A 15,899-nucleotide genomic window follows, 5' to 3' on the forward strand; every position below is an offset into this window, starting at 1 on the left:
TTCTTCCAGAAAGAACTGGCTTCACTGCCTGGAGTTCAGACATTTGTAAAGGGAGTGCTACATATTCAGCCCCCTTTTGTGCCTCCTGTTGCACCTTGGGATCTCAACGTGGTGTTGAGTTTCTTAAAATCACATTGGTTTGAGCCACTTAAAACTGTGGATTTGAAATATCTCACGTGGAAAGTGGTCATGTTATTGGCCTTGGCTTCGGCCAGGCGTGTGTCAGAATTGGCGGCTTTGTCATGTAAAAGCCCTTATCTGATTTTCCATATGGATAGGGCAGAATTGAGGACTCGTCCCCAGTTTCTCCCTAAGGTGGTATCAGCTTTTCACTTGAACCAACCTATTGTAGTGCCTGCGGCTACTAGGGACTTGGAAGTTACTCGATGTAGTCAGGGCCTTAAAAATTAATATTTCCAGGACGGCTGGAGTCAGGAACACTGACTCGCTTTTTATCCTGTAGGCACCCAACAAAATAGGTGCTCCTGCTTCTAAGCAGACTATTGCTCGCTGAATTTGTAGCACAATTCAGCTGGAGCATTCTGCGGCTGGATTGCCGCATCCTAAATCAGTAAAAGCCCATTTCACGAGGAAAGTGGGCTCATCTTGGGCGGCTGCCCGAGGGGTCTCGGCTTTACAACTTTGCCGAGCTGCAACTTGGTCAGGGGCAAACACGTTTGCTAAATTCTACAAATTTGATACCCTGGCTGAGGAGGACCTTGAGTTCTCTCATTCGGTGCTGCAGAGTCATCCGCACTCTCCCGCCTGTTTGGGAGCTTTGGTATAATCCCCATGGTCCTTACGGAGTTCCCAGCATCCACTAGGACGTCAGAGAAAATAAGATTTTGCTCACCGGTAAATCTATTTCTCGTAGTCCGTAGTGGATGCTGGGCGCCCATCCCAAGTGCAGATTGTCTGCAATACTTGTATGTAGTTATTGCCTAACTAAGGGTTATTGTTGAGCCATCTGTTGAGAGGCTCAGTTATATTTCATACTGTTAACTGGGTATAGTATCACGAGTTATACGGTGTGATTGGTGTGGCTGGTATGAGTCTTACCCGGGATTCAAAATCCTTCCTTATTGTGTCAGCTCTTCCGGGCACAGTATCCTGAGGTCTGGAGGAGGGTCATAGTGGGAGGAGCCAGTGCACACCAGATAGTACCAAATCTTTCTTTTAGAGTGCCCAGTCTCCTGCGGAGCCCGTCTATTCCCCATGGTCCTTACGGAGTTCCCAGCATCCACTACGGACTACGAGAAATAGATTTACCGGTGAGTAAAATCTTATTTTCCCACTGGCATTAAAAATGAAACCTATTGACTCAATTTATTCTGTACTTTATATTGCAGTGAGTAGTGCTGGTGACTTTTAAGTGCAAGTGAATGCATTGGTTTCAGTGGAGCATTTTGCATTGACACCAGCACACTTTGACTACATGTGTTAGCACTAATTACAGGCAAATGTCAAGTGTGACAGAATCCCATTGGTGTTTTACTAACAACAGGGTAAAAAGAATTAGAGACAAATGTGCATATACTTTGGGATCAGTACGAAATTGCGCTGGACGGGATCCCGGCGGTCGAAATACTGACACCGGAATCCCGACCGGCACAATCCCGACAGGGTGGCGAGCGCAAAGCAGCCCCTTGCAGGCTCACTGTACTCGCCACGCTGCGGGCACGGTGCCTCGCTACGCTCGGCACACTAATTTATTCTCCCTCTACGGGTGTCGTGGACACCCACAGAGGGAGAATATGTCGGGATTGTGCCGGTCGGGATCCCGGTGTCTGTATTTCGACCACCAGGATTCCGTCCGGCGGGATCTTGACCACATCCCTATACTTTTACATATGCAAAATACAGTAAATAGCACCATTCAATAAAACTCTACCTGTTAAGCATGTACAAAGTCATTTTTGGCCTTCAAAGTAAAGAAATGATAAATATGCTTAATACGTGTATTTAAATTCTAATTGCTTCTGTTATGAAATTTATGCGAGTATGTATGATCTTTACAGGGGTGACAAAAGTAGACTATGGAGACATATCTATAAGAGTAGCCTTGAGGCATAAACTACAGTGTAAACCGTTTTCTTGGTACTTGGAAAATGTATATCCTGATTCTCAGATACCACGTCATTATTTCTCTTTGGGAGAGGTAAGAACCATGATGAATTATACTTGTCGTATTTTTTGTTTGTTTTTACGGTTGTACTATTTTAAAGCTTTGTTCACTAGTATTAGGATCTCATTCTGCAACCTTCTAGCAGAAAGTAATATCACCTGACAGTGTACTTTTTTGGTTTGATATACATTAATACAGTTTTGCCAGTTTAGTTCTAATTTAATTTTAGTAAGGGTACAAATAAAATTGTGCAGCACAAAACCTCTGAATTGCTTGTTGGTGGTAGGCTTTTACTTTTTGGACTCAATAAATATAGACCAATCAAATATCTGTTTTCGGCAATACAGAGGATTTAAGTAATTTTATCTTGCGTCCTAGAGAATGATGGGGTTCACATTAGTACCATGGGGTATAGACTGGTCCCTTGGTAGCCATGGGCACTTTAAGAGTTTAATAGTGTGGGCTGGCTCCAACCTCTATGCCCCTCCTACCAGACGCAGTTTAGAAAATGTGCCCGGTGGAGCCCCTAGGAGTTCTTTTAGTTTTCTTTTTATTAAGAGTTAGGCACACTGAGGCTGTTAGCAACAGCCTCCCTGCCTCGTGGTACTTAGGAGGAGTAGGATCCAACCCTCTGAGGTTAATGGCCCCTATCTCCGCTGACAGGACACTGAGCTCCTGAGGGTGTCGATCACAAGCCCCCGAGGCGACCGCTCACTCCTGCAGCACTGCCACCACCCCCTAACAGAGCCAGAAGACGTCGGTGGTGAGTTGGACGCCGGCTCCCCGACAAGCGGGGATCCTGTGAGAATGGTGACATCAGGGTGGGAGCGCAGCATCAGGGCTCAGCAGTACTGTGGTGCGGCGCTGTGAGGGGTGCCCTGGGCCAGCGCAATACCCTACAGACTTGTCATCTAAGCTATCAGGGACTCTGTACTGCTGCTAGTATGCGATACCTCGGGCCAGTATAATCCGGGAAGACGCGCCATTTTTGGGGAAGGAGCTTCTCCTCAGAGCGAATTCAGCACTCACCAGCGCCATTTTCTCCCTGCAGATCACAGATCAGAGACACTGTCAGGGAGCGGTGACCCTCCTCATAACTCCAGCTATCCGGTGCGGTACCAGGGGGTTATAGAAGGGGGAGAGTGTTTATTCACATTAAGGACTGGGTAGTCTATTAAGGTTACTCAGTCAGCGCCAGGCTATTATTATATAACTGCCTACTGGGGTGCTGTGTATGCTGGCTCCTTAACTTTTTGTGTCTCTCTGAAGGTACTTGGGGGAAACTGTGTCTGACATATTCCTATGTGTGTGTATGAAATATCTGACATTGCCATGTCTAGGGACTCTGTGTCTTTATGCTGCAGAGTATGTATCTTCTCCAGAAGAGTCTATTCCTTGTACTCAGGAATGCTATATACTGTCTCAGGGAATGACATCCCAGATTTCTTCTAGGATAGCTCATAATGAGACTAAAACACAGGTTTTGAAAAAATCTGTAGAGGTTTTGTCGTATTCTGCTCCCAATTCTCCCTCAAAATGCCCTGGTATATGCCCAAAAAAGTGTGCTTTTGCCCAGATAATGCAAGTCGACACGGATACCGACTCTGGTACAGGAGACGGTGATGGGGATATATTGGGGTGGAGGCATCCCCTTGCTAAGGGGGTGCAACTCATGATTGAGGCCATTTGGGATGTTTTACACATTCCTGACAAGGTACCTAAACAGGTAGAGGAGGCTTACTTTACAGACAATAAGAAAGCCTCCCTTACTTTCCCTGCAAAAAGGAAGTATGGGAGCGCTAGTGTTACATGTGTACCTGCAAAGTCAAAAAAACTATTTATTATTCACAATAATGCTATGTAGCAATAATGTTTACACTCTTTTCAGAGTACTTTTTGATGGGATACCGGACGGCCGGTGAGGAGGTTGCTAGTGTCCGAGTTTCCGAGTTCTGCTGGCTGGAGGTGGAATCCCTATCTAGCTTTCCCTTTCCTACCTTCCCTCCTTGTGCTGCTGGTCACTCGTTCTTGCAGTCGCCCTCCGTTTCTGGCGTGTTTCACTCTACCAGAAAAACTGTACCATCAGATTCGCAGGAACAGAAACCTGGTTCTGTTTCCTTAAAATTCTCAGCATGACGGTGGTCCTCTCAGCCTGGAGATTGGGATGTGGGAGCACGTCTAAGAAATTTCAGCCGCGTCTGGGTGTCATCAGGCCTGGACCCCTGGGTACAAGATATTTGTTTCCCAGGGATACAGACTGGAGTTTATAAAATTCCCACCTCACAGATTTTTCAAGTCAGCTTGGCTGACAGGGCTATCCTACAGGAAGCCATTCAAAATTTGGAAGAGGCAAATGTCATTGTCCCAGTTCCACCTTATTGGGAAAACAAGGGTTACTACTCAAACCTCTTTGTGGTACCGAAACCGGACAGTTCGGTCAGACCAATATTGAACCTGAAAGCTTTAAACCCCTACTTGAGGGAATTCAAGTTCAAGATGGAGTCTCTGAGAGCGGTGATCTCAGGTCTGGAGGAGGGTTAATTTATGGTATCCCTGGATATCAAGGATGCATACCTCCATATTCCGATTTGGCCGCCTCACCAGGCTTATCCCAGATTTGCGATGTTGGACTGTCACTATCAGTTCCAGGCCCTGCCATTTGGCCTATCCACGGCACCGAGGGTGTTCGCCAAGGTAATGACAGAGATGATGCTACTCCTACGCAAGCAGGGAGTGAACATAATTCCGTATCTGGACGATCTGCTGATAAAAGCATCTTCCAGGGAGAAGTTGTTGCAGAACATTGCTCTCACAATTCGACTACTCCGGGATCACGAGTGCACGAGTGGATCCTGAATCTTCCAAAGTCACATTTGGAACTGACAAGGAGATTGTCTTTCCTGGGGATGATCCTCGACATGGAAGTGAAGAGGGTGTTTCTACCGGTAGAAAAAGCACTGGTGATACAATCAATGTTCCGGGATGTCTTGAAGCCTGCCTGGGTATCGGTTCATCACTGCATTCGCCTTCTGGGGAAGATGGTTGCCTCCTACGAGGCTCTACAGTACGGAAGATTTAATGCACGGTCCTTCCAACTGGATCTCCTAGACAAGTGGTCGGGATCTCACCTACACATGCACCAGAGGAAACGTCTGTCGCCAAAAGCCAGGATTTCACTCCTTTGGTGGCTACACATGCCTCACCTTCTCGAGGGCCGCAGGTTCAGGATTCAGAACTGAATCCTTCTAACCACGGATGCAAGTCTCAGAGGTTGGTGCACGGTACCCCAAGGGGAAGACTTCCAAGGACAGTGGTCAAGTCTGAAATTCATCCTTCCGTTAAACATTCTGGAACTAAGAGCCGTGTACAACAGACTTCGACAGGCGGCAAATCTTCTACAAGATTGGGCCATTCAGGTGCAGTCGGACACTGTAACAACGGTGGCCTACATAAACCGACAAGGCTAAACGAAGAGCGGAACTGCAATGTCAATGACAAAGATCCTCCTCTGGGCAGAAAGGCACGCACTGGCACTGTCTGCAATCTTCATTCTGGGTGTGGACAGCTGGGAAGAGGACTTCCTCAGCAGACACAATCTCCATCCAGGAGAGTGGGGCCTCCACCCCGAGGTGTTCGCGGAGGTGACAAGTCTTTGGGACGTACCTCAAATCTACATGATGGCCTCTCGCCTCAACAAGAAGCTTCACAGGTACTGTTCCAGGTCGAGAGACCCACAGGCAGTGGCGGTGGACGCACTGGTGACTCCGTGGTTCTTCCAGTCGGTGTATGTATTCCCTCCACTTCCACTCATCCCAAGGATTCTCAAACTTATAATAAGAACAAGAGTTCAGGCTATCCACATTTCTCTGGACTGGCCAAGAAGGGCTCAGTACGCGGATCTACTGGAATTACTGCTGGAAGATCCGAGGCCTTTTCCTCTTCAAGAGCGCCTTCTGCAACAGGATCCGTTTGCTTATAAAGACTTACCACGGCTACGTTTGACGGTATGAAGGTTGACGCCAGATCTTAGCTCGGAAAGGCATTCCGAACAAGGTTATTCCTACCTGATCCAGGCTAGGAAAGGAGTAACGTCTAAACAATACCATCGGCTTTGGATATGTGTATTGGTGTGAATCCAAGAAGTTTCCTACGGTGGAGTTTCAACTTGGGCGCTTTCTCCTCTTCCTGCAAGCAGACGTGGGCCTACGTTTGAGCTCCATAAAGGTCCAGATTTCGGCCTTGTCCATTTTCTTCCAGAAACAGCTGGCTTCCCTCCCTGAGGTTCAGTCTTTTTTGAAAGGTGTCCTGCACATCCAGCCTCTCTTTGTGCCTCCTACGGCACCTTGGGATCTTAATGTGGTGTTGCAGTTCCTGCAATCGAATTGGTTCAAGCCTTTACAGGAGGTTGAGGTCAAGTTTCTCACTTGGAAGGCGGTCACCCTGTTGGCATTAGCATCTGCTAGATGTGTGCCTGAATTGGGTGCTTTGTCCCGCAAATGCCCCTTCTTCATTTTCCATGAAGATAGAGCTGAACTCAGGACGTGTCAGCAGTTTCTTCCAAAGGTTGTGTCGGCTACTGACTCCTCAATTACCTGAAAGTCCTTGGATCTTGTGAGGACTTTGAAGATTTATGTGAAGATAACTTCTTGTCACAGAAAGTCGGACTCTCTCTGTCTTGTATGATCCCAACAAGGTTGGGTGTCCTGCTTCTAAGCAGACAATTTCTCGCTTGATCAGGTTCACTATCCAGCATGCTTATTCTACGGCAGGATTGGCGTGTAGAAAATCTGTTAAAGCCCACTCTACTCGTAAGGTGGGTTCTTCCTGGGCGGCTACCCGGGGTGTCTCGGCTTTACAGATCTGCCGAGTGGCTTCTTGGTCAGGGTCGAACACGTTTGCTAAGTTTTACAAGCTTGATACTTTGGCCTCTGAGGACCTAAAGTTTGGTCTATCGGTTCTGCAGGAGCCTCCACGCTCTCCCTTCCGTACTGGGAACTTTGGTACATCCCCATGGTACTAATGTGGACCCCAGCATCCTCTAGGATGTAAGAGAAAATATGATTTTAATTACCTACCGGTAAATCCTTTTCTCGTAGGCCGTAGAGGATGCTGTGCACCTGCCTAGCACTTCATCTCCTGCACTTGTTACTTGGTTTGGTACTACCTTGTTACTTGGTTAAGTACTGCATTGTTACTTGGTTATTTACTGTTGTTCAGCTGTTGCTGATTTGTTCAAGCTAGTTAGCTTGGTTTGCCTTGTTATGTGTGAGCTGGTGTGAATCTCACCACTATCTGTGTATTTCCTTCTCTCGAAGTATGTCCGTCTCCTCGGGCACAGTTTCTAGACTGAGTCTGGTAGGAGGGGCATAGAGGGAGGAACCAGCCCACACTATTAAACTCTTAAAGTGCCCATGGCTCCCAAGGGACCTGTCTATACCCCATGGTACTGATGTGGACCCCAGCATCCTCTATGGACTACGAGAAAAGGATTTACTGGTAGGTAATTAAAATCCTATTTTAAACATATCATAATACCAGGCTACAGACATTTCAGTGTATACAGAAAAATTACATTATGATACAGTTTTCATGCAAGAACAAGGTCATAAAAGTAATGACAAATTTAGCTACCATATTCATCAAAATAACATTAAAAAGTGGTCCTTGTGATGATACCATGGTGGTGGTTAGATCTTTGACCCTTGCGAGGCAACTGACCTGACTGTAGATCAGACCCTATATGATTCCCATCCAGGTACATTGGTGTGGGTTAAATAAGTTGCTATGCAAATAGGGGGTGAAAGTTTATTATATAAAAGTATAAGTAAAACTGACTGAAAATGACATATTCCTATAACTAACTAGCATATGTGTTACTGTCTCTGCACTAAACATACACTCTTTGCTCCTCTACCCATGTGGTATGGACCACTTTCTTTATCTGTATCTTACTATGAAGAAAAAAAGATTTCAATCATCTTTTCCTTATCAAGGCTTAAAGCACTATACATCTATTCTTATAATAATTATCGTATAATGATATATTAATATATTATATAATAATATATATTATATATTAATACATTATAATTGTATAATAATAATATAGTAATTTCATTTTTATTATTTTCAAGAAAAAAAAAATATTCAGTAAAAAGAGAAACAATTACCCAGGGAACTGGAAGTGGCCTTTTACAAATATGATAAAATAATAAAATAGATCTAAAAAGCAATATGTATGTCTATGGACTGTGTGCATATACAGTAACAAATGCAAAGAATACGTATCAGTAAACTGTATTATATATAAAAGAAAATGTTGCTGCGGGTATGCTAAAACAAATATATTTAATGGTTATTCATGGAATAGAGAAATATAAGTACAGGTTGAGTATCCCTTATCCAAAATGCTTGGGACCAGAGGTATTTTGGATAACGGATTTTTCCGTATTTTGGAATAATTGCATACCATAATGAGATATCATGGTGATGGGACCTAAATCTAAGTACAGAATGCATTTATGTTTCATATGCACCTTATACACACAGCCTGAAGGTCATTTTAGCCAATATTTTTTATAACTTTGTACATTAAACAAAGTGTGTGTACATTCACACAATTCATTTATATTTCATATACACCTTATACACACAGCCTGAAGGTCATTTAATACAATAATTTAATAACTTTGTGTATTAAACAAAGTTTGTGTACATTGAGTCATCAAAAAAACAAAGGTTTCACTATCTCACTCTCACTCAAAAAAGTCCGTATTTCGGAATATTCCGTATTTTGGAATATTTGGATATGGGATACTCAACCTGTACTAAGAAAACAACATTAAAAATTATATAACCAGCAATAAATAAATAACAAAAAAACCTAAATATAAACATTAACAGTTGTCCGAATGGACAGCACTGCTAAAGCAAATAGCAAATACATTAGTATGTTGTTAAAAAATAAATCCATTATATGAGAGACAATGTCCCAGAACCCTCTGTATCAGCAATAACACAATTATTCAACGGAAGTTTAAATGGACAGTGTACTGTGTGTCAGTGGTTCTCAAACTGTGTGTCGTGGCACCCTGGGGTGCCTCAGATCACTTGCAGGGGTGCCTTGGATTGGTGGTCTAGGACCAATTTATATTAATTATGGTCATCGTAAAAGGCAAAACCAGTGCTGGTGGCTGTCGGTCATAAAATATGTGGAAAAGCAGATTTTGTCCATCACCACACAATTGAACCTAAGGATCACATATGAACACAATTTACTTTTTTAATATGTCTTTCTAAAATTCTCAATAATAGGGGTGCTGTGAAAAAAAATCTGATACTCTTAGGGTGCCACGATTCAAAAAAGTTTGGGAACCACTGGTGTATGTCATTTGAACACTTGTGCTGTATCAAATTAGCAAGTGGAGGTGCAACAATGTGCAACAAAAATATAATCAGTATCCGCCCCAATTATACATTGTATCATTTAGTGGAATCCGCCTCACCGGGCATTACTAGGAAGGTACCCTTAGATTCCACTTATGTAGTGCAAGCTTCTGAGAGAGAGGGAGTGCAAATCTCATTAAAATAATGTATCCATGGGGGGGTTGTATGAACCGGCTAGATACTGGTACATCTCTCTTAAAACTCAGTTACAGCATCTCATCAGTGTTGAGGTCTGTAATTTGACATGGATTCCAAAAACAAAGTGTTTTAATCAATTTAATAGCAGTTTTGCTGTTTTTTTGTAGTAGTCAATATTTCTGCCAGGCTTCATTTATCAAACAGAAAACCTCACATTTTGTAACGTTTGGGTACTTCTGGATTTCTTGGTCCACGTATTATATGGTCTGATATTTGAAGTTTCTGAAATGCCTACTCCTGGAAAGATTAAAAAACCTGTTGTCCATGTTCTTTATTTGTAAATAAATTACTGTAGAATGATGGACTTCACATTGTCTTCTTAAGCAAATTGTAGGTATTAATTTCTTTGCACACTGCAGTACATGTCATTTTATTCATCTTTACCTTTTGTATTTGTTTATTTGTCAGTTATTAGATAAAAACTTGAAAATCTTGCAGGAATTTTCCATGCCTCTATAATAATCTGAAGCATGCTTGCATACAGCTTACCTGCTGTGACTGCATAATAAAAGTATATTCATTACTATTACAAATATTAGAAGCAAATTATTAGATGTTTGTAATTGATTGGTACCAACTGTGAGGGCAATCATGTACATATATATATATATATATATATATAATATAATATTATGAAAAAGGTTGCCAGATTTAATGTATTGCCTGGTGCTCATGTTGGTGGTGCAAGTCATTGTAAAACTTTGCAGCACAAAATTCCACAGACACTCTTTGGATTTATAGATTTATTATCTGTCTCATAATTCCATACCAAACCTTTCCTGAAAATCTTATGTATTTTTTATAATCCTATCACAATAAAACATCTGAGTGACATGGGCGAGTTCCAGTTATCAGTATACAGTATATGCAAAGACTACTAAAGATAAGAAATGAATACAATAGCAGTTGACTAATGTAAGAACCTAACAAAAATGGCATGCAAACTCCATGAAATATTACGAAGTGCAGGATACAGTATGTGTGCACTTTATATAAGTATCATAGAAACACATAGAATTTGACGGCAGAAAACCACTTGGCCCATTCAGTCTGTCCTAAACACATGTACACACTTACACATTAGGGTTAATTTCTCTAAGGTCCTAGTGGATACTGGGGTCTTGTACTTTAGTACCATGGGGTATAGATCGGGTCCACTGGAGCCTGACACTTAAAAAAACTTTTAGTGTGTGCTGGCTCCTCCCCTCTATGCCCCTCCTATCGGACTCGGTTTAGCAAAATGTGTCAGAGGAGCCGGGTTCACTTCTCTGGAGCTCCAGAGATTTTTCTTTAAAGTTTTATTATTTTCAGGTAGATCTGGTTGGCAACCAGACTTCCTGCTTCATGGGATGGGAGGGGGGACCAAACCAACCTCCTGCGGGTTAATGGTTGGTAATCCCAACTGACAGGACACTAAGCTCATGAGGTGCTGATCACACTCCGTTAGTGTGTCTGCCCACGCCGGCAGCTAGCCGACACCCTCTAACAGATGCCGAAGATCCAGGTGCGGTGAGTGTTACACCGGGGTCCCAGTTAGCGGGTCCCTGGTGCAGTGTTGTCAGCAAGTCACGCAGCGGTCACGGGCCTGGAGCTGCGGTGCCCGCCGCAGACAAACTGGTTCTGGGCTACAAGCCCCTCAGTACTCGCTGTCTTGAGGCTTTGTGTGGACTTTATATGGATGTATAATGTTATTTTTAATATTGCCAGTATAAAATCACTGTCGGGGACCGTGTGCCATTACAGGCGGCGGGGCTTCCTGGAGCGGGAACAGAGGCGGAAAGGCACCATTTCCTGCTGCTGCGGATCGTCAAGCTGCATGAACGCTGCTCCTCCAGGGACCCATGCTGCTACAGTCTGTAAACTGGTACCGGGGGGTCATAGAAGGGGGGAGCATGCCAGCAGTAGCGTCAGGTCATACACATACTTTCACACTTTGTGCTGCTGTGTTTCTCTGTGCTGGTTTCCGCTCCTCAGTGTCACACCAGGTGCTCTCTAGGGTCTGTGTGGAGGTATTAGTGGGCTAAGCTGTATTATGGTTGTTTAAAATGTCTATGGACATGGTTATGTGTACTGCTTGTAACTCAACCCCCTCTTCAGCGGGGTCAGTGTTCTGTGTCACCGCAGGGATGCGGTTCACAGGCACCTAACTGTTTAGATAGCTTCAAAACCATGATTCAGAATGTAAATTCAGAATTGGTGACTGCTAAAAGAGAGAGACAGGTGTTAAAACAATCTATTGATTGTGTGGCTAAGGCTGCAGATGCCAAGAAGGCTCATCAGCCCCCTCTAGTGGTATACCATAATGTCACTGACCTAGATTGGGGGTGTTGTGAACTCGGGGATTCTTCCGATGGTTGGGAAGAGGAACCACAACTGGGTCGGAACAGGGGTGACCTGATATAGGATTTCCTCATACAGGACTCTGACAGTAAGGTTTGGTGAAATATGGAAGAGCTTTATTGCAGGAATAGAGTAACTCAATGTCATATAGCAGAAAGGGAACTTATGAGGGAATGTCCAGGCCTATTAAAGAGTTTGTGAGCAATGTTAAGATACTGGTGACTGAAGAAGTTGTGAGCGATGTTTTAAAGACACTGATGATTTGAGGAACTTGTAAACGGTGGTTAAAGACACAAATGATTTAAAGAACTGGTGAGTGGTGATTAAAACGCTGATGATTTGAAGAACTTGAGAGTAGTAGTATAAGATGCTGATGATTTGAAGAACTTGAGTGTGGTGATTTAAGACGCTGATGATTTGCAGAACTTGTGAACGTGATTAAGACGCTAGTGATTTGAAGAACTTGAGTGCAGTGGCTTAAGACGCTGATGATTTGTAGAACTTGAGAACGGTGATTGAGACGCTGATGATTTGAAGAACTTGAGTGCAGAGGTTTAAGACGCTGATGATTTGCACAACTTGAGTGCGGTAGTTTTAGACGCTGATAGATTGTAGAACTTAAGAACGGTGATTAGGGCCCGCAGCCCACGCTGACTCCAAGGAGCACTGGTGACTGGACCGCAGAGAGACACACCATCCACTGGGAACGCTGGAAACTGCTGCGAACTGGCACCTGGAAATGCCGGAGACACTGGAGTACAACTTCAGAGATTCTCGCCGGGAACAAGAGCGCTGGCATCCACTTCAGGGGAAAAGACGATACTCAGGCGCCGAGGTTCTGTCCGGCATCTGACTTTGAATCTCCCGCTACCGCTGGATTGGCGGAACAGTCTGATGATGTCACCTGCTCTCTGCCCACATGATGCCGGGTGTCATGGCGGCGCCCCTGCCCTGGAGAACCGCCAGGAGCCGCGCCAGCCAGACGCCGGAGCCCGTGGCCTACCGAAGGCGGAGGCCGCAACACAGACCAGCAGGCACGCAGGGGTAAGCGCGGCGAACGCCGCCTCTGGCGTGTGACAGTACCCCCTCCTCCAGGAGCGGCCCCTGGACACTTTCCAGGTTTTGTTGGATGTCTGGAATGGAAGATCCGCACCAGTCGGGGAGCCGTAACTTCAGTAGCCTTGACCCAGCTCCTTTCCTCGGGGCCAAAACCTTTCCATTCCACCAAATACTGTAGATTCTTGTGAAGATAGCGAGAGTCAAGAATAGCTTTGATTTCAAAGTCCGTACCATCTTCAGCCTCTGCAGAGATTGGCCTTGGGGAATTTGAATGAAACCGGTTCAAAATGAGAGGGCGAAGAGGAGAAACATGGAAGGAATCTGGTATCCGGAGATGGGAAGGCAATCCCAATTTGCAAACAACCGGATTTAGTACTTGTAACGCGGGGTAAGGACCAATGAACCTCGGAGCGAACTTCATAGTGGGCACTCTTAAACGGAGATTGCGGGTAGAGAGCCATACCTTGTCACCACCCTTGTATTGAGGAGCTGCCCGTCGCCTCCTATCTGCAAAGAACTTATAGCGGCCGGAGACTCTCTTAAGGTTAGCATGAACTCGACTCCAGATTTGACTGAAGTGCCGGAGAGTAGAGGCTGCAGCAGGAAGTTCCTCCGGAGGACAAATGGGTAATTCTGGAACTTGGGGATGAAATCCATAATTAATAAAAAATGGGGACTCACCAGTCGAAGAGTAGTATAAATGATTATGGGCAAACTCGGCCCAAGGCAACAGCTCCACCCAATCATCTTGCGAGGGGGAGAGATAAACACAGAGAAAAGTCTCTAAATCTTGATTGACGCATTCAGTTTGCCCATTGGTTTGTGGATGGTAAGCGGATGAAAACTTGAGTTTTATTTGTAAGGCCGTACAGAGGGCTCTCCAGAATCTTGCAGTGAACTGTACCCCCCCGGTCAGAGACTATTTCCAGAGGTAACCCGTGCAGGCGGAAGTGTTCCCGGATAAATAACAAAGCCAACTTAGAAGCTGATGGTAACCCGGTCAACGGAACAAAATGTGCCATCTTAGAGAAACGGTCAATAATTACCCAGACGGTGTTATGACCCTTAGAGAGGGGCAGTTCAGTAACAAAGTCCATAGAGATATGGGTCCAAGGCCTCTTAGGAATGGACAATGGGTGCAGCAACCCCGCAAGAGGCAGACAAAGAGTTTTGTGCTCAGCACATTGAGGACATGAGTTGACATAATCTTGAGCATCCTTCTTCATAGTGTCCCACCAGTAATATCTTCGTAGAAATTCCCACATCTTTTGAACTCCAGGATAACTGGAAAACTTGGATTGCAACAATCTTGGTTGAAATTTAACTGGCACAGACATTCTTCCAGGAGGAGGGCCCAACGCGGTGGGAGCCACTGAAATAGAAACTGGACTGAGAATCAAAGCCTTTTCAACAGAATTCTCATCCGAAGCCGTTAAGGAGCGGGATAGGGCATCAGCCTTGGTGTTAAAGGTTCCAGCCCGGTACTTAATAACAAACGAAAATCGGGCAAAGAAGAGCGCCCATCTAGCTTGACGGGGATTCAAGCACTGGGCCGTTTTGAGATACAGCAAATTCTTGTGATCAGTGAAAATCGTAATTAGGTGTTTAGCACCTTCCAAAAGATATCTCCATTCTTTCAAGCCAGATTTTATTGCCAAAAGCTCTTTGTCTCCAATGGTGTAATTTCGTTCAGCAGGAGAGAATTTGTGAGAATGGAAACCACATGGATGTAACTTCCCATATGGAGCGTACTGCCAAAGCACGGCGCCAATGCCTACCGTAGAAGCATCAACCTCCAAAAAGAATGGTTTTAAAAAATCTGGTTGTTGAAGTACCGGAGCGGTGATAAAGGCTGCCTTCAACTGAGCGAACGCTGCCTCAGCTTCAGAGGACCAATGGCTTGGGTCAGACCCCTTCTTGGTTAGGGCAGTAATGGGCGCCACAATGGTAGAGAAACCCTTTATGAATTTCCGGTAGTAATTTGCAAACCCCAGAAATTGTTGCACCACTTTTAAGGAAAGAGGCTGAGTCCAGTCCTGAATGGCAGAGAGTTTCTCCGGATCCATACGAAGCTCCGTGCCCGAAATGATGTAACCAAGAAATGGAATAGAAGGGACCTCAAAGGTACACTTGGAAATCTTGCCGTAAAGATGGTTCTCTCGCAATCGAAGAAGTACCTCTTTAACCTGTACTTCTTAGAAAATATCAGAATGTCATCCAAATGTACCACTACATTTAGGTATAACATATCCCGAAAGATTTCATTAATGAATCCCTGGAAGACAAGGGGGCGTTGCTGAGGCCGAACGGCATTACCATATACTCATAATGCCCGTCCCTAGTATTGAAGGCTGTCTTCCATTTGTCCCCTTGTCGGATACGTATCAAATTATAAGCTCCCCTTAACTCGGGCTCCGCGAACTCTATCAAAAAGCTCTGTGATGAGCGGCAAAGGATACTTATTCTTAATGGTGACATAATTTAGACCACGATAGTCGATACATGGCCTCAGGCCTCCGTCCTTTTTCTTCACAAAAAAGAAACCTGCTCCTGCCGGGGAAGTAGAGGGGCGGATGAATCCTTTCTGCAGATTGGACTTGATATATTCCGACATAGCTTGAGTCTCGGGTACAGATAAAGGATAAGTGCGACCCCGAGGTGTCATTTTCCCCGGAATGAGCTCAATAGGACAGTCCCAGGGTCTATGCAGTGGTAACTGATCGGCCGCCTG

At 44.6% G+C, this 15,899-nt stretch overlaps 1 protein-coding gene across 3 annotated transcripts in view; it reads left to right on the forward strand.

Annotated features, from left to right (window-relative positions):
- Positions 1-15,899, forward strand: part of GALNT1 (polypeptide N-acetylgalactosaminyltransferase 1) — a 673,496-nt gene that overhangs the window by 578,680 nt on the left and 78,917 nt on the right. For all 3 annotated transcript variants that reach the window (XM_063922716.1, XM_063922715.1, XM_063922717.1), the window contains one exon: positions 2,019-2,158. In XM_063922716.1, the coding sequence (XP_063778786.1) occupies positions 2,019-2,158 (140 nt within the window). The remainder of the gene's footprint in view (positions 1-2,018; positions 2,159-15,899) is intronic.

The sequence above is a fragment of the Pseudophryne corroboree genome, chromosome 5 (genome assembly GCF_028390025.1).
Source record: "Pseudophryne corroboree isolate aPseCor3 chromosome 5, aPseCor3.hap2, whole genome shotgun sequence".
In the NCBI taxonomy this organism is placed as follows: domain Eukaryota; kingdom Metazoa; phylum Chordata; class Amphibia; order Anura; family Myobatrachidae; genus Pseudophryne; species Pseudophryne corroboree.